Source organism: Ciconia boyciana, chromosome 2 (assembly GCF_034638445.1).
Source record: "Ciconia boyciana chromosome 2, ASM3463844v1, whole genome shotgun sequence".
NCBI classification, from domain to species: Eukaryota; Metazoa; Chordata; class Aves; order Ciconiiformes; family Ciconiidae; genus Ciconia; species Ciconia boyciana.
Genome location: NC_132935.1, coordinates 126,333,347 through 126,359,973, shown reverse-complemented (window position 1 = coordinate 126,359,973; position 26,627 = coordinate 126,333,347). Strand labels below are relative to the sequence as shown.

The window sequence follows — 26,627 nt, the reverse complement described above, 5'->3', positions numbered from 1 at the left end:
AATGGCTTTTACTTTAATTTAGTACCGATCTTATGCTGCGTGGGGTTTTGTGTTCTGAGGAGAGAAATCTTTCCCTAGTGGCTGGTGCATCACTTTGCAGAGAACCTGTCTCCCTTTACTGCTTTCTTACATGCTTTCCTTCCCCTGGAAGCGTGCTTTTATTCATAGCTTCACTATTGTGAACTATTTAGCACCAACATATTGTGAAGTTTTATTTTTAGTTTAATCTGAAAATAAAATTTTAGGTTTGATAACAGAATTAACTCCCTTTCTCTCCTCTGATTCCCCTGCTGTCACCAATGTGTTCACCAGTACTGCAAAGAGCGGGGGAAAAAAGCATGTCTCTGATCACTGTTGTTACATTGAGAATTTATGTTTTTGTAATTGTATTTCTATTTGCAACACTGTTACTAACACCTAGCAATTACTCTGGTTCCCTTCACATTAATCAAATGCATATTGTCATGTATATATTGAATTTATTGGATTGCCTACTCTCACAACTAATACTGCTCCATGATTGTTATAATAAGAAAAGAGCCTTTTTTTATCCTTCTGTCTTATATTAGCCTTGTTAAAAGAATGGGGAAAGAAGAGCAAGGCTGGTCTTCATTATTTTAGGGATGTTAAAATCCATCCCTTTACAGAACAAGAGGAGAAGAGATTTCTGAAGTCATAGCACATCCGTGATGGATGGAAAAAGCTGTGTCAGCACCTCCCTTTATGCAAAGGGAGTTTCCAGCTCTGGCATCTTACAGCTAAAATACTACCATAGCAGCACAGAAAGAAAGAGGTAGCAATGGAGTCCTAAAACATTAATGGCTTTATAGGTTGAGCTGTACTTAGAAATACTCAGTGACATATGGCACGCTACAGAATACAAGTGTCTGAGAATCTCGGTAAAACTAATTTCCAACAAGCAGACGTTTGTGTTCTGCAACACCTTTAGTTTGTACTGCTCTTGGTGAGCTGCTGGCAGGTTAGGGAGAATCTAGAATTAGACAAAGCTGATTTGAGAAAGCACTGTTTTAATTTGACACAGTGATTTTAATTCCCCTTACAAAAGCAGTTCCACAATACAAACAGTATCAGTGGGATGGGTTCATGTGGCCTTGTTTTAGAAATCAGTGTAGCAAAATTATAAAAGTGTAAAAAAATTTTGACGTTTAAGAGTATCATCATGTATTTGGCTTCCTTCAATTATACCATGAGCCTTGGTTTAGCAATAATACAGGAATATATTTTAATTTTAAAGAACACACAAGATTAATAAAATCAACATAAGTCCTCCATTTATTTAGTATGGTCTTTGATGTGGTACAGTTTTATTAAAGCTGAGCTGGAAGAGCCATTTCTGAAATACAGTAGGAAATTGTTCTTTGAAACTTAACTTTCCTGCTGTGTTGAGATTGTGTAGCATGTTCAGGAGTAGTTCTGGGCAGTGTTGCTCTTATAAATGTCAGGAGAGAGAAGCTGAAAACCATACCCCACCTCTAGTTTCTCAGCTTTGCTAAGCAGTCTGGAACACTGATAAGTCCAGGTAAGATCTGGAAGCATTCAATCTACTTTTAATCCCTGCCTTTACTTCAGGTGGTGTATGGAGTGTAACACTGAAAACTTTCTTCCATACCGTACTTGAAGAATGTAAGAGGTCATATTGTAGAGGTGGGGGTTGGTCTCCTCTCCCAGGTAACAAGTGATAGGACGAGAGGAAATGGCCTCAAGTTGCACCAGGGGAGGTTTAGATTGGATATTAGGAAATTCTACTTCACCGAAAGGGTTATCAAGCATTGGAACAGGCTGCCCAGGGAAGTGGTTGAGTCACCATCCCTGGAGGTATTTAAAAGACGTTTGGATGAGGTGCTTAAGGACATGGTATAGTGGTGGTCTTGGTAGTGTTAGGTTTACGGTTGGACTTGATGATCTTAAAGGTCTTTTCCAACCTGTACAATTCTGTGATATTTATTTGAACTGTGGTAATATTCCTAAACCGTTTGGTTTTTTTATCTCTTAGTGCTGGCCCCAAAGGTGATAACATCTACGAATGGAGATCAACCATTCTAGGACCTCCAGGTTCAGTCTATGAGGGAGGTGTTTTCTTCCTTGACATCACATTTACACCAGAATATCCTTTCAAGCCTCCAAAGGTAAGAGACCTGTAGCTGATGTCTTAAGTCATGAACGCTCAGCAGACCATTGAGTAGCAAGCAGTGTTAATGGAATGCAGCCCATTTAAAAGCCACTCTCTTTAACAACCTTAAGCTCATCTCAGCCATTACATTGGTTTCTATTAGCTAATGTTAACAGCTTTTCCAATCCTTTTGATCACTATTTTAGAGCTTGTTTTCTTTTTCCCTGCTTCTGTTTATAAGAGGTCCTAAGCAATTAGTGCAAGCATCAGGACAGGACTGAGAAACTGAAAAGTAAATAAACTTGGGGAGAAGAGAAAGGATACAAATACTTGTTTCTCAAACCACTCAGTTACCATAAGCGTAACAGTTATGTGTGTTTTGGCCACTGAAGTAGTATTAATCTTTCAGTTTTGTTGGGTGCTTGTGTTGTTCACCTACTTGTACAGTAACAAACTTTTTCTGTAGGTGTGTTATATTTGTGAACCTCTTGTATTCCAGTGTTGTTGTGTTCTAATGCTACCACGCAAATACCAGTGCACGTGAATGTTATCTTGTGGTTCACGTATTTGGCCAGAGGAAGAGTCTTGGATTACAAGATGAGGTGGTTGTGTACACACTCCATGTTTGCCTTGTATTTGAAAGCATTTATGTGCATGTTTAACTTTCTGCTTAAAAGTAGTTGCATTGATGAGATAAATGCCAATGACTGCCCCATCTTCAGACTTCGGTCTAGTCTGCAATAGAAAGGACTTGCCATAGTTCGGGCCATCAGTCTATCTTAGCAGAGACAGTGCTAATTGGTCATACCAGACAAATTAATACAAGCTTCCCAAATTAAGGAAACTGTTTGGCTGTTCTTGCTGGCATAACTTCAGGGTTTCTGGTAGTATCTACAGGACCTTAAATTCTACCCCTAAGCTAGGGCTCCAACTCACAAGCAGCATGATCTGCCTTGGGATGTCTCTAGTGATTTCCTGCTGACGCCTGCCCATCCCTCTTTGGAGGTTCTCTGGCAGCACAGATGGTTCTCTTGTGTCTTGTGTTGGAGTTTAATTCAGTTCAGAATAGTTTTTCATTATTTTGGTTTAATTAGTTTGCATTGGATAATTTATTGTCTGACCGACTATATGCATTATCTTATGTCATAAGCCCAGTAAGCATTTAAAGAGGGAGCTTTTACCTTCCCATGTGTGCTTTGCTACACCTTTGCTTTCTATGCTACAAGTCAGAAGCATTTATTGTCCCAGGCTTATCCAGCCTGATGCCTTACAAGACCATATTATAATGACCAGTGGTATTGAGACAGCCCTATATGCCAAGTTCCCTGATGCAGAACCAAAGATACAGTTTTGTCGTTCCAGCTCAGCCCTGTTTTCTGCTCTTGCTTCTGACAGGGATCTCCTTGCCTTTATCTTTGGATCTAAACCCTCACCCAGATGAAAAGAAGGGTGGGATTAAAAAAAAAACAGGCACCACTTAGTGAGGCCTTAAAAGACTAGTTTAGTGGACATTCAGTGTATTGTAGCAGAGTTGCATTTAAATGGAGTCTTTCATCTAGCAGAGTCCAAGTTGGTTTACAAACCACATACATACATGGAAATAAAATACAGCTTCAGTCACATTGAGATGCGATATAGGAGAAAGCATAGCAGTGCTCTAATAGAATGTACTTGTCCTACTTGGGTACTTCAGGTTTAAATGAAGAACCTTTCTTTTGCTGAGAACCAAAGACTCTTATAGCGGCTCCTGTGTTAACACTTATGCTAGTGTTAATCAATGATAATGTGGAAAATATAATTATCATATTGCTCCTGCTTTATTCACACTAATTTGTTGATTTCAGATTGCCCAACTGCTTGCAGTAACTGATAAATATTGTTTGTGGGTCATCTGGAAGTTGTAGGACTAATGTAATTACCATAGTCTTCCTATATTTGTCTCTTAGGGCAAGAAATAAAGAAACAGCTAGTTGAAACAAAACCCAGTGTATCATTTTGATAAGCACTGGTAGAGCAGTAGAGTGGTTGAAGGTCATTTCAAAAGCCTTGACCTCTGAAAAGATTAAGTTCTCTAGAGTGAAAGGACTAGTTTCCCTTGAATCTTCCTTGGTAAGCCTTGCAAGACCAGTGGAAGAAAACCTCTACTGCCTCTTTGAGTCCTCGGTAATTCTTACGAGGACAGTCCTTGCTGTGGGCTGCCCTATGATGAAGTGCCTATAGTAGAACACATTTCAGAACTCGAAAATGAAACATCATTAAAGGATTTACCTTCTTAAATAAAGTGAGGTGAAACTGGTCATCCTGGCAGGCTTCCAAGCCCTTAGGAATATGTGTGAGAGAAGGTGTCGAGGCATAGCACTATTGACAAATGCTGTGTGGTTGACGAGCATCCTAGAGATGTATGATGAAGGATATACAGGTGCAGCCTTTGAGGACTGGGTCTAGGTCCAGCTGAAGGTTTGATTCAGGATGTTGGAGCAAACTTTTGGGGAGAGTATGTTGCTATAGGAGAGCCAGAGGACTGTGCTGGAAATTATATTAGCGGAATCCTGGAAGGATGTAAAGAGGGACTGCACTACTGTACTGGGCGCTGGAGAAATTAAAGGTCTTAAAATTTGACTTGGAAATGCATTGCACAGTACAAGGAACTTCAGTGGGAGAAATTTGATACAGGGACAGATAGTCGCTCTCCTGTCCTAAATATGTATAATGGAGTTCCTTTGCATTTACTGAGCATTCCATGCAACGCTTTGACGATGTTAGCATTAATCTGTTCTCTGCTTTTATGCTTTCTCATTTTGTGTGGTATTCTGGTTTTGCCTTTGTTTCAGATAGCAGTTGAGTCAGGCACATGCTGGGTGGGCCTGGATTCAGGAGAATCCAATAAACAAGTATAATTATAATTTAAGAGTTCAGTACTTAGTACAAAAGAATAGCAATCATCTTGAGGACTGTTACAATGGATGTTTTCCCAAGAGTTACATTATAGTTGGGGTAGATTTCATTTATTGAGGTGAAAACAGTAGCTTGTGTTGACCTGGTGTGTGCTTTGATCATTTGTATTAATAACCTCTAACCACTTCCTTCCCCCCAGTCCCATTTTGCTGCTTGTGTAAATTAACCTCTGCTATCACTTCAGGGTAAGGTTGAGATTAGCTTCTTTCATGTCTTTTCAAAAGCTGTGCTTAACTCTGTGTAGTTACTGCATTAATGTAATCTCAGGTGGGATGTTTCCAAAGGATTGTTCAGTTACACTATATTTTTCTGCTATTCCACATGCTGTTCTCTTGCCGCTGAATACATTGTACTACCTTCTAAGTAACTCAGTTTCTCTTAGTTTTGGTCTGAATCTGCTAGCTTTATATGATTATTTTTTTTCCCCTCTTTAAGCTGTAATGAACACTTACTTTAAATATTTTTGTTTGTTTTTAAGTGGGCCTCCAATTCTTCCCCCTCTCCCAGCTTCATTTGGGTTCCCTGCACGGCTGGCTTTTGTACCATCAGCAAAAATTGTATAATGGCAAACAGCTGGACTACATGTGTCTGACACCATCCCAGTTCTGACTTGCTGCTTAAGTGAAAACAAATTTAGATTTTTCCCACAGTGCTTTGGTTAGGTAGAGCTCCTCTAACTGGAGAAAACTGCTTTTGGTGCCATGGATATAACCCTTAAGGATTATATCTTAAGGTTTCTTAAGGAACCAGGCCGTTCTGTAAATATATGGGAGTCTTCTTTCTTTCTCTCTTTCGCCTCCTTCACGAATAATAATTAAAAAGTAAGTCTTATTCTTAAAGGCAAAGAGGATTCATGCTTTGTTATCGGTTATTAGTCAACTGGACTGAGAGACTGCCTACAGAGCATTTAGCTTTTGTGCTCAGAATCAGCATTAACAACCTTCTGTCTTTACAAATTAGAACTCTTGACCTCTCTGTTAATTTGGTCCTTATTGTATCAACTTGGAAATACTCCACACTTCCCCTTCTGGAAGTGTTTAATCTGTTAAAATTATTACCTCACCTACATTTAGAAGCCTTCTTGGAAGGAGACCAAAGCTGCAGGTCAAATAGAGAAATACTGAGCAAGCAGTGGGGCTGGGCTGAGGGCTGCTCAGGAACCCAAGGCAGAGCCATTGCCAACAACTGCAAATGCCACAAACTTCTATTTTTCCCTAAACAGCATGGGTTGGGGCAGGTACCGCAGAGTCAGATCCGCCCTCTGCTCAGGCTGATGTACATGGACTTCCACATGACTCTAGCGAGTCATTGCTGCTTTTCCTCTGAGAATTAGATGATCTGCGAAACAAAGGTCGTTTTGGTTTCTTACCTGCTGTACCTCTAAGGTTCCCTAGGTAGAAAGCAGCAGGGGTTCTTGGTTTTGGAGTTGCAGCTTGTTGCAGAAGGTATGGGAGGGAGACACATCTCTGCTCTCTTGCAGACATTTTGCTGTTCCCACCCATAATGTGCAAAAGTGTAGGGATTTGGGGGAGGTTTTTTTGTTTGTTTGCTTCCTGTTTTAATCTAAAATCCAAGCAGCTTACAAGGAACAAAGCAGAAAGTCTCCCAAAGCATGCAGCGTGGGTGTCTCCTGTGTGACAAGTAACTGCTTTTGCGAGTCCGAAAATAGCCCATATGCTCTGTGCATCGGGAGCGTTCTTGGAAACACTGCACGGATGCAGTGCAAGGGGACACGCTGGGCACTGGGGTTTTGTAGCTGTGTCACCCCACCCTGTGCCTGCTCCCTGAGCCTGCAAGAGGGAGGGTCACAGGCAAAATTTTTGCATCAGAAAGACGGTAGGAAAAATGAGGGTTGGCTGGCAAGTTTTATGTGTGGGCTGGTCTAATCTTCAGAGAAAGCACTAGTGTGTTTTTGTCAGACCACACTTACCGAGTGTGTTTTGCAAATACCCCCATGACCTATAAACAGACAGTAAAATTTGTGGGTGTGAATAGCTGACAAATTCTGAGGATTTAGGGCATGAACCTGCTAACCTTTATTCACGCAGATAATCCTAATTCATGCAAGTTCCACCGAATTTGTTGTCACTGTTCATCCAGTGAGTCAGAGTAAGGCCTTTCTGCAGGTCACATTGTATTCTCCTGAAAACGGCTTGTGGTGCTTTTGTTTCCCTTTCGGATAAATTCTGTGGCAAGCTGCGCGGCTCATTCACATCTCCCAGGTTTGAAAATAATATAATCCAACCAACTCCCCTGATTGCTGAGCTCTTAGAAGTGATGAGAGCCACAATTCCAAGTGCCTTGGCCTGTCTAGGGGATTTTACAAGTCCTTGGGAGCCCCGCAGGAAAAAAACGCTGGTGCTAAAGCCCCAGGCCCCTTTACCGGTGGGAGCAAAAATACAGAAGGTAATAAAAAATTAAAAAAAAAAAAAAAATTAAACCCCCCCACTACCTGGGTATCACGGTGACCAGAAGCACCCAAGGTTGGAAGCTTGGCCGTTGTTTTGCAGGGAGAGGATGGTACACGTGTTGCCAGCCCTGCGCCCGCGCTGAGGCCGCAGTGATTCACCCCAGGGCTCCCATAAGTCGCCCACGTTCTCCCTTTCGGTTCCCTTTCCTTCGGGTGGGAAGTCCTGTGCCGTCGCCTGTCACGGCGTGTTTAACACCGCTCAGGTGTACTCGGAGGGGCTGGAAACGGTACTGCCAGCCACGCGCTCATGAGACTTTTATTTATTTTTCATTTTAAATCAGGCTCTTTTTGATTTGCCTCCGGCCTCACAGAGGTACCCGGGCCGTGTCTGGTATTTTACCCTGGAACTACCGGCGGGAGTGGCCTTTCGGTGCAAGGCGGCTGCGGTCGGTCGAGGTGGGGTGTCGGGGACCGCCTGTGGAGCCCGGCCGTTCCCTGCCCGGGAGCGCGGCCCGGCCCGGCCCTGCGGCGGGGGCCGGCTGTGCTCCCGCCAACGGCCGCGAGAGGGCGGCGGCGGCCCGGGGAGCCCGCCCGGCCCGGCCCGGCCCGGCCCCGGAGTGGGTGCTGGCCTGCTGGCCTCGGCTGGGTCAGTCACGCCGAGCCCGGGCCGGAAGGCCGGCCTTCGTGCCCTCTTCCTCGCGAGCCTGCGTGGGCCCTTTTCCTTTCCCGTCAGTTTTGACTGCCTGTCACTTCACCACATCGTGTGTGGTAGCCCAGCACACCAGCTAATACCCGTTTCTTGCAGGTAACGTTTCGGACAAGAATCTACCACTGTAATATTAACAGCCAAGGCGTCATCTGCCTGGACATTTTAAAAGACAACTGGAGTCCAGCATTAACCATTTCTAAAGTTCTCCTCTCCATCTGCTCCCTCCTCACAGACTGCAACCCGGGTAAGTCCCCTGCACAGCCACGCAGGCCGCCTGCCACCTTGCACCCCACCCGGCACCCAAATAACGTGGCCCTCACTCGTCTCATCCTGTTGGCTTCGGCCAGCACGGCTCTGGCCTCCAGCGCAGCACGTTTCCCTCTCCAGGGCAGCCGGAGAGGGGCTGGAGGTGGTGGAGGTGATACACCCTACCTGCCTGCTGTTCACCGCTCCTCAGGCTGACCCGCGAGGAAAGCAGCGGTCCTCCTCCTGCACATGAAAACTCCTTCCCCTTCCAAACCAACTCTGGTTTTGGGTAAGGGTTAAACACTCTTCGCTGGTCTGTAGGACTGTAGTAATTCACTAACGGAGCTAGAAGAGCTGCAGACACAGTTCTGAAAACGTGGGGATTAGCCTTTTACTTTCCATCATCCATTTAAAACCAGTGACCAACTATGCCACAAGTAGTCCTTGCTGCTTCTCTAACCCACCTGTTATCCACACCCGTTAAGAGGAATACGTCTTGGTTTCCAAAGTCAGTTTTACCGGTTGTATTTCTATATGTGTCTAAAGATGAGAAACACTAGATTTCACACTACATTATGTATAATAAAAATAAACTTGTTGGAAAAATAAAACCTCTCCTTGAGATCTGATCTTTCCTAGAAGGCAGATTCATATTGATATAAGTACACTTAGCAATGAGTATGTTCCAGGCACTCTTAGAAGGGGTAAAATAAACCTGAAACGCATGAATCGGTGAAAGTCCTCAGTAATGCAAAATATTACTATTGGATTGTTGTCTTTTAAACTGCTTAAAACTTTAATTGGCATTTCATTCTTTATTAAGTAATAGATTAGTATGTCACCATAAATACACACAAATCAATGAAGATACAGACCATCAATTCAGGATATTTAGATTGTTGCAATGTACCTTACCTGTGTGATTCCCTTGTATTAAATTCACACTTCAGCTTTTTTTAAGTTTTTATTCAGTAACTTGTCTGAAATAAGTGGTTTGTTTTCTCTTCTTTTCAGCTGACCCCCTGGTTGGAAGTATTGCCACTCAGTATATGACTAACAGAGCAGAGCATGACAGAATGGCCAGACAATGGACCAAAAGATACGCTACATAAATTGGATTTTTGTCAAACTCTTACATTATTCGTCTGTGATGGAAAGAGCTGCTTATGATTTTGAAGGGGTGGGGGGAGGGAGGGTGCTGGTAAAGAGTAGGATATTTCTATAACAGATTTTATTCAGTCTTTTATTTCCTAAAATTTTGTTGTTGTAACTTAAGGTATCTTGCTACAGTAGACAGCTAGGATTGGGAATAGCATATTCTAAGACTGTAATTAGTTCAGCAATATTAGCTCACATATAGTACCGAGAAGAATGTAAACGTCTTAGACTTCTTTGGTTTTCAGTTTGCTTGCAATATGTAAAAGATTAAAACAGCTTAATTTTGTACAGGTACATATGTTGACATTTATGTAAAAGTCCTTTCAAGACTCCACACACTGTTTTTGCTTTTTGTTTTATTTTTGGTTTGAGGGGTTTATTTTGTTGTGGGTTGGGTTTCTTGAGTTTTTTTGTAAAAAGATGTCAGGATTGTTTTCCCGTACGGAGGGCACATTGGTATTTAACAAATCCTTTTTAAAGACTGTCATCTCATGATCTGTGATGCGGAGAGGTGGATATATGGCCTCATATATGAAATGAGAAGTAGTTAATGTATTATTTTATAAGCCAATCTATCTTTGTGAAAAGAATAAAGGGTTTAATCAGGACTTACGGTAACCTGTAGTGAAATACCTTAAGCTGTTTAACTGTAAGGCGTGGAATAGGAGTCACTCAGTGGATTGGTTGTATGTTGTGGGCTACTTAAGTCTGCATTTGTTACTGTGCTAATAAAAAGATGTTTAAAAAAAAGAAGAAGAAAAGATTTCTGCTTAGTGCCTTGCTTTGTCATTTTGTCAGAACAGTGTCTCCCAGTACACTTTGAGGATTACAGTGTGGATAAGGACGAGGGAGTTCTGCAGGTGAGTGCACTGACTGCTGCTATTTTGGGAAGACACTTCCAGACAAGCTACAATGAGTGACAGCTAAAACTTTTTCAACTGTTTACCGTGTAAGTGTTATGCAGGCTGGCACAGCCCATGAGGAGGCAACGTGCCGCAGAGTCCACGCTAGTTACGGTTTAGCTTGTTTTCACAGCATTGGCTTTTCAGGACTGGCACGTTATTTGAAAGTACAACTGAAAAAGTGTATTTGAAAGTACAACTGGAAAAGTGTAAGAGATCTGGAAGGGAAACAGGCAGGACGTAAAAGGAAGAAGAGAGTATCTTCATGGTTTTCTGATGGAGTGGTCTATTCCCACTTGGAAGAGGAGGAGGAATCGTGTCCTGGTAAGCTAGCAGAAGACACCTTAAAGGAGAGTAAAGGAGACTTAATCTGTAGATCCTTTAACTACCTACAAAGATTATCTCCTAGAGACATGGTGTTTACGTTGAGGTATGTAGCAACAGGGCAGTTAGTTGTGGATATGGCATTTTTGACCACTCCCTTAAGGTAAAGGCCGGAAGTACAGATTCATTTTCACACGGCAAGTACTTCACCTTGTGACATTCTTCTGAGTGCTGTGTGGTCATGTGTGCTCTCGGATTTATTTTGGTACTTTAAAATAAATTCTGTATATACTTGATTTATATACTTCTCTTCCTATCTATATATATAGACCAAATCTAACTGGTCCAAAGTAATCTGTTAATTAGAGATACCCTTCTTTTGCTGGGTGATTGTGGGTAGTAGTATGTTAGCCTCATCTGCTAAACTGCCTTCTTTGGAGACAACATATGTTTTGGTGTATGAGCTCCCTCAGCTGTTTGTCTCAGCCTAGGAAAATTATTGGTATATAGCTACATCACACCAGGAGCAGCTCTGGTAATCCTTTTCTCCTCCCCTCTACTGAGTGAGGAGGTATATGGCTTAATCTCAGTAGGTTTTTGTCGGCTCCTTGATTTGTGCTACCAGGACATGCCAAATTAACTGTTGCAGCTGGCAGGGGGGAGGGAGCTGATTTGGGGTGACTGATCTGCACAGTGTATATTCAGCAGGATAGACGTTAAGAGAAACAGAAAGATGGTTCAATTTACTAACTTTTTAATAATAATTTTTCTCCATTATCTTGTGAAGGGACTGTCTAGCTCTGTAGTAGGTAAGTGATCCCAGTGACCTAGGACAGGTTTTGAGTCAGTGGAATAGTAAGAACAAAATACGTGTCCTGCCCTTTAGCTACTACATTATACTCTGTACTTTACATAATCCTATGTGAAACTGTACTACAATGAGTTTCATTCTAACTCAGTACCAGCCACTATGTGTAACTGTTTGCAGAGGAGACATTACATTTTCCATCACTTGTCAATAAAATACTATGGTATTTAGAAAAGGCAATTGATTTGAGCGCTTAAAAAGTGTCAGAATAAGCTTATGAAAGAGAACAGTGTGTGGTCGTTGCTTATATGAATGCCCAAAATGATCTAAACTTGTTTCTAACGAATTTAACCAAATCAAAGATAACATGTTTGCCTTTACGTAACCTGTTAGGAAAAATGGCCTTAGACATTAAGAAGATCCCTTTTCCTCTTGTCTGTCTTAAAACATTGTCAAGTCCTGAGTGTCCAGGGGAGCAAGCGAGCAAGCTGATCTCACACGACACGGCTCTGGCAGCCTACGGGTGACATCAGTCTTGGCACTGGAATTGGCACTGAGTCTGCGGGGTGCAGAACTGGACAGGAACCAGTCAGCTTCATTCCTTCCATCTCCATGCATTTTAAGTTAATTCTGACTTGTCAGTCTGTACTCCCTTGGCTCAAGGGTCAGCTTCAGTGATGATGTGCGGTTAGCAGAGGTCTTCGGTTATTTTGATTGATCCAAAGCTGAATCAAGTCCCTTCTAGAAGAAGGGTGCTGCAGAGCTAAAGAGGAGGAACATAACTAATTCCTTGGTGAGAAATTGCAGCAAGGAGGTGAACTGCTGCTGCTCTGAAGTCACCCCCTCCTCCCAAGCACGCAGGCAGATGCAGAGTCTTCTGGGTAGGGAGAAGCCTTGAGTACACGTGTGTTTGGTAGGAAATGAGTGAGGAGGGAGTGTTGTTCTGCAGCATCGCTGGGGACAATGACTATTACTAGCCAGGCTGGGGGAGGTCGTGCTATAGTGCTTACTCAGCTGCAGTGTTGCAATGGAAACAATTGTATGTTTCCAGCAGGGCATTACAAGAGCTTGCTCATTCATAATTGCTCTCTTATCTTACTCCTTGGCCACAGCAATCCAAACTATATTGAGCAAAGCACATAAACAGTTTCATCTACCTTCATTATAGAGGTAGGAATACCTGCTTAATTTTTAGTGAATTGTACTGCTGCTCTGACATTAGTAATGCTGGCAGTCTTCATTTGTCGGTATTCAGGAAGAGCAATGCTATAAGCACACAGCTTAATTGTGATCATTAAGCACATTTACTATTTAGCAGTTATGATATGACAGTGCAAATACTGCTTGTGGTTTTGCTGACTCACAGTGAAATCCTCAATATTTGTTCAAAACAACATTAATTTAGTGGAAAATGAGGGAATTGGGTACTTCAGTTCACTCCCTCTCCCCACTCTTGTCTTCAAATACAAAGAAAAGCTAGTATCAATTAGTATAAGAGGTTGTTAAGAGGCCAAAAGCTGGCCACTCTCTCTGGGAATGTTTGCTCATTCTGTCCCTCTATATCCAATTTTGTTTGGTTTACTGACAGGCTGACCTAGGACACCAGATTCCTGCAGCACAGGTTTACCAGTGTGGAGATTCAAATACAGCACATACAACTGTGCTCCTGCTGCTGGACGATGTGTGGCATATTAAGACCAAGGCCATTTGTACAGGTATTTCTGGGCATTTGCCATGGGGATGTTCCCAAGAGGCAGCCTCCTACACTCCCTAGCCCCCTCTCACGAAGTAGTACAGCAGTTTGTACCGGTTGTTATCTGGCCTGTAGCTACGTACCGAGGGTGGATTACTGCAGCTTGGCTGAACGGCTGGGTAGGAGTATTATGCAATGCACTAAGCAGAGCCTGGGCAGTACCTCCTGCATACAAAATTGCTCTGTATAATTTCTCAGTAAAATTATCACCTATGTGAATGTGACTGATTTGTACTTGACATGCTGGAACAAAACCACATACAGCTATGTTGTCCTTCAGGTCGCAGTTAAATTAATGAGTGCTCTGAGAGCTTTTCTGGTTTGTACAAATAAATTCCTGAGCTGAAAGCACTACTTGCCAGACTTTGCTGACAAGCTTCATGTTGGGGTAGATCTGTTCTAGTATCTCCCACAAGATTTTTTTCCTTTTTTTTTTTTTTTTTTTTCTTCCAGACACTAGCAGAACTTCAGTGGCTAAATCTGCTGGTAGTTGTTCCTCCTGCCCCAAACCCTTCTCCTGCAACAACACACTGACCTCAGCCTCCTGCAGCAACAAAAAGCCCCGTGGCCCTGTTTAAGGTCAAGGTAAAAGGACTGTTGCCATTTCAAACATATCTTCTCTCCAAATTGAATGCTTATTGCAGCTAGTACCATTTGTGACTAGAGGCTATAGATCTGCAGGGGGATTGCTTAATGATAAGCTTGTTGATTTGTCCCTCAACATGGCTGTATCCAGGCATAGTCAAAGCCCCCTGCTAGAGAGGCGTCCACCTGTCCCTCCCTCCTCCATAACCCTTGTTGCAAGATAACTCCTCTCATGAAGCGCTTTTTAAGGCTTTTACCACCGGTGACTTTTTCAAGCCAAGTCTGTGAGAAGGAAGGATACCTCTTAGCCATAAGCTTGCTGATTTTATTGCTGAATGAGATTATTGCTTTAAGTGAAACTGAGAAGCAAATGGCACAGAAAGGACTTAGGCTGTGACCTGGCAGCAGCAGACAATGCTAAGGTGGCTTAGTTATCACAGTTATTCCCTTTGCTCTTCCTTCCAGGCAAGGGAAATGTTGATTTGTTCTGGGACTGGGAGAGTTTGCTAGCTAAGAAGGTGAAGGGCTCAAGCAGTGTTTTCCGATCTGTCACAGTCACTTCCCACAGTCTCACTTTCTCGGCCCTTGCCCATTGCTGTGCTGCTTCTGTTTCCACTTGCCTTTGGTCCAGGAGGTCAGTTTTGTTTCCCAAGACAATAACTGTTACCTACAAACAAAATGAAAGGGTGAGCTTTATACAAAAAGCATCCACCACGCACAGCGCTTTTAAACAGCAGGCAAGTAGCAACACAGTTCAGACCTGTTCTTTAACTTAGCACTGGCACGAGGTAAGCTGCATGTAGTTTGGAAGATCAGGGCCTGGGATTTGAATTATCCTCCTCTACTTGTGGGCTGGAAGCTGGTTTTAATCATAGGATATGCAGGACTTCCCCTTCTCCCCCCGATTGCTTAAAGGGAAACAATACCCAAGAGAGCCAAAGTTAAGCAGCCCTATTCTCCATTTACTTGGCAACTGAGCTGCCCTAGACAAATGATAACAGCATGACATCTGAGTTGGTCAGAGCAGCGCATGCTTGAGCGATGAAAAAATGCATGGCAGCAGAGAAAGCCTGGACCCTACAGCTGTGGATTTTGCCCAGCTTGTTTTTTCCCAAGCCCCAGCCCACAATATAACTAAAGCCAACCCTGCCACAAGGCAGCCAGTGCAAGCAGCCTGGGCACACTGAGCATAGACCCCTCTCCCAGCCCAGCTGGCTGCCCGCTCCTGCATGCAGCGTAAGCCACCAGAGGGACCTAATCCAACAGTCTTCTGTCGCTGAAAGGGCCAGGTAAGCACCAGTACCATCCTCTTGGAAGCAGTTTCAAGAGCAGCCGGTGAGCTAACCAGAGCAGCACAGCTATATCAATCAGACCTTTTAGTTGTAAGGATCAATCAAGTGACTTCTGTATCACCGAGACAGTACAGTGTGGCTGAGCTCAGTGGCCTGCCCAGTACCTCAGTTCTAGGAAGTGCTGAAGGTAGTGCTGGCCACTTAGTTATTGCTCCTGCCTATTTAAATTAACCATTTTCTAAAAATGTTTTACCAGCATCAGCTTTTAGAGGAAACCATGCCTATATTTATAGTTCAAGGTCCTTAGTCAAACTCTGGTCTCATCTCTACACTAGTGGTTTGACAAAGATCAAGTGATAAAGTCCTCTCTTGCTGATGATTTGGGGTTTTTGCTGTGGCCACACCTGCTTGGTCTTTCCTGTTCATCAGGCTAACTCCAGGATGCTTTCTGTTCCTTTCCAGCTAGAGATGTTTGTCCTGTTCCTGTGAGGTCTGAGGCTTCCTTTATTTTCTATAGCAGCCCCTCCATAGTGTTTGGAAAAAATGTTTTTTCCCTCTGCAAAGGCTTTGAAAGAAGCTATAATCTTCATATGCATTTACCGCATGCTCCAACTGAATTTTACCTATGGTTAAGCTCTGTCAGTGTGAGAGAACACAACTTCTATTTAGTATAAAACTTGGCCAGGCTTTCAGGTGCGTGCTGGAGAGCCCCCACAGCCAGCAGAGGCAAGGAACCAGCCATCAGTGCTTTCTGTCATCTGCCACACAACAGGGGACTGTGCCACTCAACAAGGTGAAGTTCTGCCAGCTCAGAAGCACCATGTGTGGAGATACATCCCTAATTCAGTTAAGGATGCATTCTAGCAGAGCCCAAACTTTAAGCCTCTTGATGCTATCTTAAAGTAGGACTCCTGATCTCACCTTCTACCTGCTTCAAAGCATAATTTATATGGACTAGAAATCACAGGAATAAAACTAATTTATCCAGTTTATTGTGGGCGCTGCTCTTTTGACTATGGTATCCTCAGTCAACATCACAACTTTAAACTCTCCCAGGGGATAAGCGAATTGGCTGTTTTCTAAAATACCTGCATGCAACGAGAGAGTTCTGGCAGGTAGCACAGAAAGAGGGACACAGATCCTGTTGGGGCTGTGACTCCCTCTCTGCATTACAGCATGCTGTAAAGTAACAAATCGGGGCCTTCACAAAACACAGCGCCTGGGAAAAATTTCCTGCTCGTCCACCTTTCCTTGCCCTGCAGGGAGCTGTGATTGACTCGCATATCCCTGATATACGTGACAGTCTGCAGCTCACACCAGCCCTACCAGCTAACATACCTCTCCTGTGACTGCACATTTGGCTGTTGTCAAACTTGAAGCCTGCCTTTCTCCACCACTCTATGTGCTGTCAGTACTAAACAAGTTACATTTTTGGGAAGTCTCTCCCTGCCATTATCCAATTAATTCTTCATGCACTTTTTTTTTTAACAGCATAAACCAGACAATTGGAAAGTTGTAGGCTAAAGACACTTAACAGGAAAAACTACTTGAGAATATAAAGATACTGTAAGAAAAGCCATAATGCTAATGCCACATGCAAGTTATATTTGTTTAGCTAAGCTGGAACACTGTCAGCTGAAAACACTAGCTGCTTTCTAAGGGAAAATAGAGCAGTCATTTCACACAATTGAATTGATTCAATATGGTTGTTAAAATACATTAAAGCCGCTTTGCCAATTGACTAATGTCTGGGAGACCCATTGTCAATTACGCTAGTTTGGAAGCCATCAAGTACATGAATACAAAACAAACAAAGATAATGCCCTTCGTTATATTTTTCTATGCACTTGACTTCCCGTGTACAATATCTAAAAAAAACATATGAACTGCACTGCTGTAGACCATATGTTTTATTAGTGATAAGTGTCCTGGCTGGTGCATTCAGCTAACTGAGTTTTAGCTGTAGTAGAGGAAGTAAGGAGGAAAAAAAACCCACATTCTTTTGCATGACCTGCATGGCATGTGAATTAGGCTTCCCCAGCACGAGAAAGCTTCCTTTTGCTGGATTGCCCAGGGCTGTGGGTACATTCCTTTTCCTTTGTATGGGAGTTTTACAGAAACAAAATCTATGCTTTGCAACCTTAACTTCCTATCACTGATATAGCGATAAGCCAAGCAGTTAAGGTGCCATGCATTTACCTCCTTTTTGTCTCTAAAGACGTCGATCTCCTTTTTGAGCAGTTCAACTCTTTGGAAAGCTTCGAGGCTGGTCACGGCATACACAAGAATGAAACCATCAGCAACAGAGAAATAGTGTTTTGGCAGTTCTACACCCTCCTGCAGACCCCTGGTGTCATAAAGCCGTAACTGTTCCTTCACACCTCGGTCTGTCTCCACTGATGCTAAATAGACATCTTCCATTGTGGCACCCTCTTCTAAGCCTGTTTTAAAACAAGCAGGAAAGTTCAACTGGTGTAAGTACAGCACCGCTATAAGAACTATTTGCAGTACAGCAGAATTTTACCCCACAATAGCTTTCAGTGCATGTTTTCCAGAGTGACTTGACCTGGACTCGACCTTGCCTGACATCCCCATGAAGGGCTGTATTCATAGATCACCGCACCAGCTATTTACAATAGTGACACTGCATAAATACAACCATCTAATATATGAGCACATGATTATGCCTGTAAAATTAATCTATACAATATGTATATTCAGGATAGGATAAGATATATGGCTCTTCCCCCAGGTTTCCCAAACTCCAGCCACCCAGTTCTGTGCCAAACATGCTGCAAACGGGCCTGCCCAAACATACCCTTTTGGAAGAACAGCCAAAGAACACCAGGTAGTCAAGTACTAACATCTTGAGCCTGCTTCTTTGCTTCATACTGAGCTGGATCGCATGGCAGAAGCAGGAGCCAAAGGAATAATTCTGGAAATGAATGTGTATTGGTGGTACAACTAACCAACAAGTGAAATCAAGCCAGAAAGGGAAGGGGATGTTTGCATGCAAGCAAAGTTGCATGCTATATTTACTCAAATACACAATGAGCTTTTTCCATCCCTTAGGGATCTAAAATGACTCAGATTTGCTAATAGGAGCAAGCTCATTTACTTCAAGGTAAGAGCATGCACAAGGTAACAAGCTTTCAAATATATATATATCACCTGCTCCATGGTAACTATCTGCATACTGGCTCTACTTCCTCTCTCCTCATGGTGAACATGAGGTAATTCAAGGCAGCTTACTTTGAACTAATTAAAACATTTTTTTCTAAGCCAAACCTGATAACGCATAGATCACTATAGCTTCATGGTCCCCTGGATGCAGATGCATAAGGTTACAGGTCCCAACAAACCAGGTATAGTGTAGCTGGGCCACTTTCAGAGTCGGTTTTAAGTATTCATATACTTAAATCCATATACTTAAATCCTCTGCAATCCACGTTTTTGCCTCCACTGCACTCCTGTATACATGAATTGTTTGCTGTTGCAGGGCTACAATAATGAGCACTGCATTATTCTTTGTCTGCCTAAAAGGGACCATATTAGTGCATTGTTTAAGAAAACATGAGGGATTATCTGGCCTGTGAAAATAAGGATTTTGCTATATTCAATGACACTATTCAAAATACTTCACATTGACAAACAAGCTAAAGCATTCCACCCACGCTGATGGTTTCCCATGATGTATGCAGCATTCCTGTGCAGGAAAGTGGCACAAGCTGTTCTTTTTGCCCCTCTCTGTGCAGTCTTCATAGATCAAACTCTTATTAGGTTTGCAATGAATTAATTTATCTTGCCTCCAAATTACCACGCTAACGTGCGACAGCAAAACTAAAAGCAGAAGGACAAAACAAAGGTTAATAAAAAGAGGAAGCACGAACGCATTCCGCATGGTTGGAGAATGTGTTACAAGGGCATTTTTAAAGACTGAAGTAGGTAATAGAGCCCTTCCTGGTATAGCACTGTATTTTTTCTTGCTCTGCTGCGTTGCATTGTACAGATAGGTCAAGGAAATATCTAGCATCACTAATACTACTTTGGCAAGAAGGACTGAACCATCAGTACCTAAGTTTTCTTTTTAGAAAGCAATGAATAATGTTGTACAGGTTTTTACCATCTAAATGCTGCACTGTAATTCAACAGTCTTTAATATATCCACATTCTCCTGTGACAGTCTCTTCCTAATGGCATTAAAAGTAGCAGTGAAAATTATGTCTTTTAACATCCTACTTGAAAATGAAGAGGAAAAATTAAGATCTGGGAGTTAAGTCAGCAGAATAGAGCAACAAATTTTGATGTGAAATGGGGGGGAGGCCCTTTGGAGGGAACTGGAATTTATGCATCAGTATCAGATTCCAGAGGTGAAATTTCACCTACGTACATTGGGGGAGGGAGTATATGCAAGTAGATTCCTAAGCAAACACAGATAATTTTTAGACATACCTGTGTCACCTTATTCTAGGCCCTGCTTCCAAAGCCCAGACCATGTGCTAGCCACATCTTGCTGGCCACGATACTTACCTTCTTGTCAGCACCATCCCCATTTATGCACTTTCCCAGTCTCCATTCAAACATGTGCCGGGCAAGTTGTTGTACAAGCGGCAGAACTAGTCAGGAAAGCCCAGTGTCCTAGGAAGGTGTCTGGCACCATCCCATCCTCCTGGTCACAAGGACCCTGGTTCTCCTTTCCTTCACTGGCATCCCCAGGAGTCCTCCCACCTTCGCCACCTGGGTGGGCAAGGGCAGCTTGTGCTGGGGAGTTACTGCCCTGCTGACTGCTGCCAGCTGGAGTAGGTTTTCCTTGGAGGACAGCATTATCATGGGCCTTTTCTCTCTCTCCTGCTATCAGTTTTTCTAAATTTACAGAAACATATTTTGAGGTATCTACTGCTGTGACACAGATGAACAGGCAGATAGAACCAGCTTTCAGGTTCAGAAGCTATGGGGGGGAAAGGGGAACTAACAAGACAGTGAATAATCTTGTGGTTTCTTTGGAAACAAAAGATGAAAAAAGTTAGGGAGGAAAGGGAGGAATAGACAGAACATTGATACCGTTCTCTAGTGCCTACTTAGCTGGTGCAAGTCTTGGGAGAGGCAGAAAGGTCTTAATCTATGTTACTGACTGCTGCCACAGAGGAACTGCAAGGAACTCAGTCATAAATTGGGTGGTGTTTCAACCCCTGGTGGTTTCCCAATGAGGAAAAGAAAAGGTTCAATATACTAATGAATACTGCACACTCAGGCTAGACAAGGCAGAGATATCGCAAATACCAAAATAAAGCAAAACTTGATGGATGGAACTTCAGAAGTTCCCAAATTACTCTTGAACATAAATGCAGTGCAAATTTTGTGTCTTCTTGAGTACTTTTGAAGATCTCCTATGTAATCTCTCCTTCCCTCTTCCCAGCAGCAATTCAGCAAATAGCTCCTAAAGCGTGCTATTCCTTGTGCTTCTACAACTCCAGGGTAAGAGGCTTTGCTTACTTCGATCTGAAATGATAGCGTATCAGAGGATCCCTGATTAGGGAGAAGAGCTGGACAGGACTCAACAGGGGCTGGTCTATTTAGATTTGGCTGCTAGTTAAGTACTGGTCCCACCAACCAGTAGCCACAGTTGTGACCCTCAGTTGCATACATTCAGCTCCATTTTCATCCATTTCTAAAATACAAAGCTGACTGCAGCTCTGCCAGGAGATAGTTTTGATTTAAGAAACAAAGATGTAAGAATGCATAATTTGGTTAATTAGCCTCCACATCTTTGGACCTGTGAAAGCTAAAACCCCAAATCCCTCCATCCGAGACCAAGCAAAGCAAAGTCTCTCTCGTTATGGGTTCTACCACAGTAATATATGGTGTTTTCATTCCCAGCTAGTAAGATGATTTGAAGTAGCTACTTATGATTAACCTGACCATACCAGCTATTCACCCAGCCAGGAGGCAGAGATAAGGAAAATCGCATTTTCTGTAGGAAAAGTTCTCATCTCCTCCTGCTTAGCTGATAAGCTTTACCATAGTTTGAGGGGCCAGAGATATTTTAAAGGCAGAAGGAAGACTCCTTACTGTGCCATCACTGAACAGGAGCACTGTTTAAGGAAAAACACCTATCCTTTTTACACTCACATGCTGTGCCAAAGTTAAGCCAGCACCTCTCCTGTTAGCTCTCTCAAGAGAGCTCAGACCAAGCAGTGCCAGGTACCACAGGTATTTAGAGGGACAAACTTCTGCTGCCAGTCAAGGACCCATTTCATGACCAAGGAGAAAAGACTGGCCCCTCTTTCTTCAGGAGTGCAACAGAAGGTGGAGGATTTGGAAAAACACAACATTGAAGCCAGAAAAAGAGAGATCGTCCCAGGTACCAGGCAACCCTACACCTACATGCAAGCCTTAACAACTATTTGGCCCGACCTATGGCAATATAGTCCCTGCATGACTCAAAGGTAAATCTGCACCCATTTCAAACATCTTTCAGGTTTTGTTTGATTCCTTGTCTCAGTTTAGCCAGAGAGGGTGCCAAGCAATACGTACGTTACTTTACGCGGCTCTGACAGCATCTCTCATCTTTTTCCCCTCTCCTTTCTCATCTGAGGGCCCAAGCCAAACAGCCTCTCTGACAGTTTTAAAGCCTAGCACAAAGCCCAGTACCACACACTGTTGCTCACATGCTCCAGGGACACAGATATTCCATTTTCAGGGGTATTCCTCCCTCCCTAGTAATTTTTCCTCTGACCTCAAGCAATCTTGGTGCCTTTGCAAGAGTGCTAGCTGCTGACCATGTAAGCAACTGCCAGCACTTAGGGACTTCATCCATGACAAGCCGAGGAGAGCTGAAGGTACACATTTTTCTAGGAAGAAAAACACAGTGCAAAAACACAGTGCAACTGAGTTTACAGCACCATCACCAAGCACACAGACAGGAGCATGGGCTCAAAGCCAAGGGCTTTATATAGCAGCATGAAACCTCCAAGGACACTAATCACTTCCCTGATAGCAGCTGTGCCACCACTCCTTTTTACAGGAAAGTCAACAGGAGGCACGTTAGTTAGCACTGACATAGACTCACGGCTGATTTACAGCCAGGAGGAGACCCCCATGTCAGTGGCTGGGACACCTCGGAGGATGGCACCAGACCTTGTGCTCTGAGCCTGCAACCACGTTTGAGGACCCCTCTTGTCACTGGGAGGAGGATGTGGATGCCATCAGGAACAGAGAGACTCCGTGCCTTGGCTCAGCAGTCCTCCCCACGGCACTCTGTCCCCTCTCCCTGGCCCTCGGACTGGCCACAGAGCTGCTCCTGACGTCAGTCAGGAAGCACAGGTTTTGAACCAGCTTGTGTCCACGTTCCTGTACCCGGTGAGCTGCCTTCCTAGTTGGCTCTGAACAGACGGGCTTTCAGCAAACACACTAGTCCTTTTTGCCTCCTGCCAAAAAGGCCAGCAGCCAAGACGTACATGTCAGCTTTCTGGTGCTCACAAGCTTTAGGAAATGAGGATTGAGATTCAGTAATCATGTTTTAAGCGTGGAGAGGCCACCCCTGCAATGGTAGCACCAGCAGCGGGTCTGCGCAGTTTAAAGCCGCTCAGCTGAGGAGCAATCAAGGACTCACGAGTCCTTAAAGTCTGTCCTTGCCCAGTGAGACCCTCACAGTGGTGTCCTGCCTCCACAGTTTGAGGGTTAAATCAACACAGATTGGAGCAGTAGCTAGAGATCTGGGAACCGTTTTTACCGTACTTCAGGCACCCTCTGCCAGTACTGCCCATGGGCTGAAGAAGAGGCAGGGAGGACGGTGGCCACTCAGTGGGACTTCCAGAAACACCAACATAGCAGCCCGTCCCCCAAAGTGTGCCTGATGGCACACGCAGGTGAGATCAAAAGTGCTGGGTTGTGGCCACTCGTCCCTTGGGGCTTCAGTGGCTCTGTACAAGCCCTCTCCTTACGCTGATCTTGACTCCACTACTTGCCCTCTTTCTCCAAATATCTTGGGAATAAGATTTGACCAAAGCCATAAAAAATGGGAGGCTACCTTCTTCCTTCTCCCCTTGCACCTCCCCTCCACTATCAGCTGCTCCCTCCCTTACTGTTAACTCCGAAAAATAAGAGCAGAGCTGCAGGAAAGGAAAACTGATCTTTTTGAGAGACGAGGGGGAAAGTCTGCATTGCGCAGGGGCTGAGCTGGAGCAGAGCGTTCGGGAGCAACAGAGGGACACCCGCAGCTAAACCCGGAGCACGAGGCCTCCCTCCGGTTATGTCAGCCAGTATCCATGACGTTGTATAATCATGTACATGGCTGGCTCCATAAATAGCTCCCACGATCAGCAACACCCGAATATCCTTCCTGCCTGGGTTGCTAATAGGAGCTTGGGGCAGGAAGTAATGCAAGGCAATACGATTTAAGCAACGTGGCCTTGCTTATGCTGCTTGGCTGTGTCTGACAATCACCAAGCGCAAAGGAGAGGCAGGTCTGTAGCAAAGGGAAAAACCTTCAGGCTGCAGGTTTTGCGGCCTTCACACTGAAAGCTATATGGGGCTACGTGCATAGGGCTCAGTAGGATGCTGGAAACAGATGTTGCTGCAACATTAGAGGAAATCCTCCCTTTAAACAAGGGTATTAGCACGCAGTTCTGTATCACGCTTTGCCAGCAAATTCCACCCATCCACACATTTTAAAGGCACAGTGCCTGCAGAGCACCGTTCTAGAAATCCTAGTGTTTATCCAATAACTTACCCCAACATTTAATTTACTGGTCCAAGGAAGAGATACAAATGGACTAGACATCTTCTGTCAAAGCCCTCAGATTCACCCCTGGTGCCACCCCTTGTTTCTGGGTGACGCAGGAATAATTCATCAGCCTGCTGATCGTTGCCCTTCCTCTCAAAGCCAAGTCATGTGGAAACAGAGGGAAACAAGCCAGCTTTGCCTTCGTTCCCTTTCTTTTGTGCACAGCAAGTCTCAGACATCCCATGCTCCTCTCTCAAGTCAGTTTTCCACAGGAGGATTTCTTTGAGCCGATAAGCTCGGCCCTTGAAGTTCAGCAAAGACTGTGGGACCTAAAGCAGAGCTGTGTTTCTTTTCAGCGCTTTGATTAAATATTAGCCAAAACTAAGCGAAATAAAGCTTTACAAAGACGGAACAAAAGTCTAAACAGTCTCTCCGCTCATCATGTGATATCTATTTATTTTTCAGGCATCTACAGCATCTTTCAGGGAACAAGATATTATGTAAATAGGCAGCAAGCACGTTGCCTGCTTTCTGTGTTTGTTTCTTTTTAAACATTCATGTCTTTTATAACTGGGAACATCACGGAAAGGGTTCTTCTCCAAGCCTCTTTTAAAAATCGGTAAGCAAGGGACTACAAATTTCAAGAACCACCCAGAGATGCAATAAAACCACGTTAATTTCCTCCTTCACCTCAGTGCAGTTTGCAGTCCTCAGTTACTCCTTTTTGGGGGCCCACACAGAACAAGATTCTGGAAAAGGAAACAATCCCCCCCCCCCAAAAAAGTAAAAATATCTCACCAACAGTATGCTTTCCATAGAGAAGCTGCTCCAAAATCGCAGTCTTTCCCACCGAGGCCATTCCACAAACCACCACCTTGTAGCCCTTTCCCATCTTTCCCGAGAGGGCAGAGTCAGCAGGCGAGCCCTGTGCAGACACAGGAGTCTGTTAGCCTGGCACGGTGGCAGAGCTCACACCAGACAGAAGCAAAGCCCCCGAAAGGCGAGAGGCAAAACGTGAAGCAGCCGGTGACTCGGAGGCACAGCTCCCTCCCAGGCGCTCACCAGCGACCGATATTTTTAGGATTAGAGTTTCCTCCCACACCATTTTTTAAGGTTTTAGGCTGCTGCCATCGGTGCCGATGCTTGCCTGCAGCCTCGACGCTCGTCCCGTCAGGCTCAGGGAGACTGTTGCGAGAGCTGAAGTCTGTAAACCCTCTGGGGCAGAGGTTGTGCTTGTTGGCGTGTGTGTACACTGCAAGACTTGCGTTATCAGGCCTCGTGTTTTTGCTGCGGGCCTGATGGTACCTGATGGTATCAGGATGGCTTCTGGAAATGCAACAAAACGGCCGTTCCTTCCCTTTTGTTCCACACACAGAAAGTTTCTAGCTTCTACAGACTAGGAGCTAGAAAATAGGAGCGTTAAAGGCAGAAGCACAGGAAAGCAAATGCAAAAGCAGGTTTTTTGGTCTGTTTTAAATCAGTTTGGATGGGCGAGGGTTGGTTTTAGTAGGAGGCCTCCAGAAGCCAGGGGCAGTTGCAAGTGAGCCATGGCAGGGCGGCAGGCCCTAACTCTCCGGTCGCTGTTTGGAGCAGTTTGCCACAGAGAGAGCCCAAGATACCTTTTTAGGACCAGGAAGGGCTGTTTCGATTCCCGTTTAACTGGGTAACGCTTCACAAGCCAGGGTGCTCTACAAAGCACACACTGAAAAACAGAAAGGTCACCCCGCAGCCGCAGGGAGGCAGAGGGGACTTTCAGGCAGGGAAAGCCTGATGCCCATTTTGATTCCCTGGCAGGGCCCGACGCCTCCACAGCAGCACGCTGGGGATGCAGCTGGGAGCCAGAGAGGGGGACAAAGGCCTCTTCAGCACCAGGCCCCTTCCCTGCTCCTGCAAATTCACCTCTGTGGGCATGGAGGAGGCGCGCAGCGGCAGGCACAGAACTGCTGGGGCACCTGTGCAGCACCGTGCGCGGGAGGGACGTGAGCGGACCGGGCTGAGGGCCCCGCCGGCACCGACAGCAAGGGGTAAAGCCAGGGCCTTGCCCCGAGCACCGGCTGCTCACGCTCACCTCGGCGGGGAGCCCCCTCCGGAGAGCACCCCAGGCCTGCGGCACCGGGGCTCCCTGGGCCAGCCCAGGGCACTGCACTGCTCCCCCCCGCGCTGAACAGGCCCTAGGCTTGTTTGCAGGGCTCTTCTTCCCCTTAGAATTTATGACTTCATTCTATGATCTTTTTTAATTATTATTTTTTAGGATTTTTTTAAGGTTCTTTTCAGGATTTCTTTTAAAGTACTCTTTCTCCATGTCACACCACCCCCCCCCCGCCCCGATCCCTACCGAGCTGGGGGCTCTTATGGGGGGGAGGGGGTGTTTCAGAGGATGCCCCAGCTTGCAAAGCCCCTGCCGCAAGGCCAGCCCCCCAGCTCCGCAGGCCCCCGGCCGGGCCGGGCCGGGCCGGGCCGTGTCCCGGGGCGCACCCCCGCCTGCAGCTCCGCGCGCCCCCGGCCCCGCGCGCCCCCGGGGCCGCCCCCCGCCCCCGCCCCAGCGCGAGCGCGCACCTGGGCCGAGCCTCCCACCGCTCCCCATTGAGCCGCGCCGGCCTGGCGCGCCGAGCCCCGCCCCCTGCCGCCC

The 26,627-nt window shown here is 44.9% G+C and overlaps 2 protein-coding genes across 7 annotated transcripts in view; one reads left to right on the top strand and one right to left on the bottom strand.

The window, feature by feature from the left end:
• Positions 1-10,372, top strand: part of UBE2E1 (ubiquitin conjugating enzyme E2 E1) — a 45,986-nt gene extending 35,614 nt beyond the window's left edge. For all 6 annotated transcript variants that reach the window (XM_072853990.1, XM_072853986.1, XM_072853988.1 and 3 more), the window contains 3 exons: positions 2,015-2,147; positions 8,302-8,449; positions 9,466-10,372. In XM_072853990.1, coding sequence (XP_072710091.1) covers positions 2,015-2,147; positions 8,302-8,449; positions 9,466-9,563 — 379 coding nt within the window. In that variant the 3' untranslated portion in view covers positions 9,564-10,372. The remainder of the gene's footprint in view (positions 1-2,014; positions 2,148-8,301; positions 8,450-9,465) is intronic.
• A 3,929-nt stretch (positions 10,373-14,301) lies between these two features.
• NKIRAS1 (NFKB inhibitor interacting Ras like 1) lies at positions 14,302-26,610 on the bottom strand. Its single transcript, XM_072853994.1, has 4 exons — positions 26,555-26,610; positions 24,797-24,923; positions 17,473-17,714; positions 14,302-14,648 (listed from the first exon to the last, which is right to left on the bottom strand). Exons 2-4 carry the CDS (start codon positions 24,888-24,890, stop codon positions 14,409-14,411), a joined length of 576 nt encoding a protein of 191 aa, XP_072710095.1. The 5' UTR covers positions 24,891-24,923; positions 26,555-26,610; the 3' UTR covers positions 14,302-14,408.
• Positions 26,611-26,627: the final 17 nt, after the last annotated feature.

Excerpts from the sequence above, each read along its gene's own strand:
- NKIRAS1 (XM_072853994.1), bottom strand. The coding sequence starts at position 24,890 with ATGGGAAAGGGCTACAAGGTGGTGGTTTGTGGAATGGCCTCGGTGGGA. Across the intron at positions 17,715-24,796 it reads CTATGGAAAGCATACTGTTG|GCTTAGAAGAGGGTGCCACA; the intron begins GTGAGATATTTT and ends GTTTTAAAACAG. Across the intron at positions 14,649-17,472 it reads TCTTTAGAGACAAAAAGGAG|GTAACAGTTATTGTCTTGGG; the intron begins GTAAATGCATGG and ends TTTTGTTTGTAG.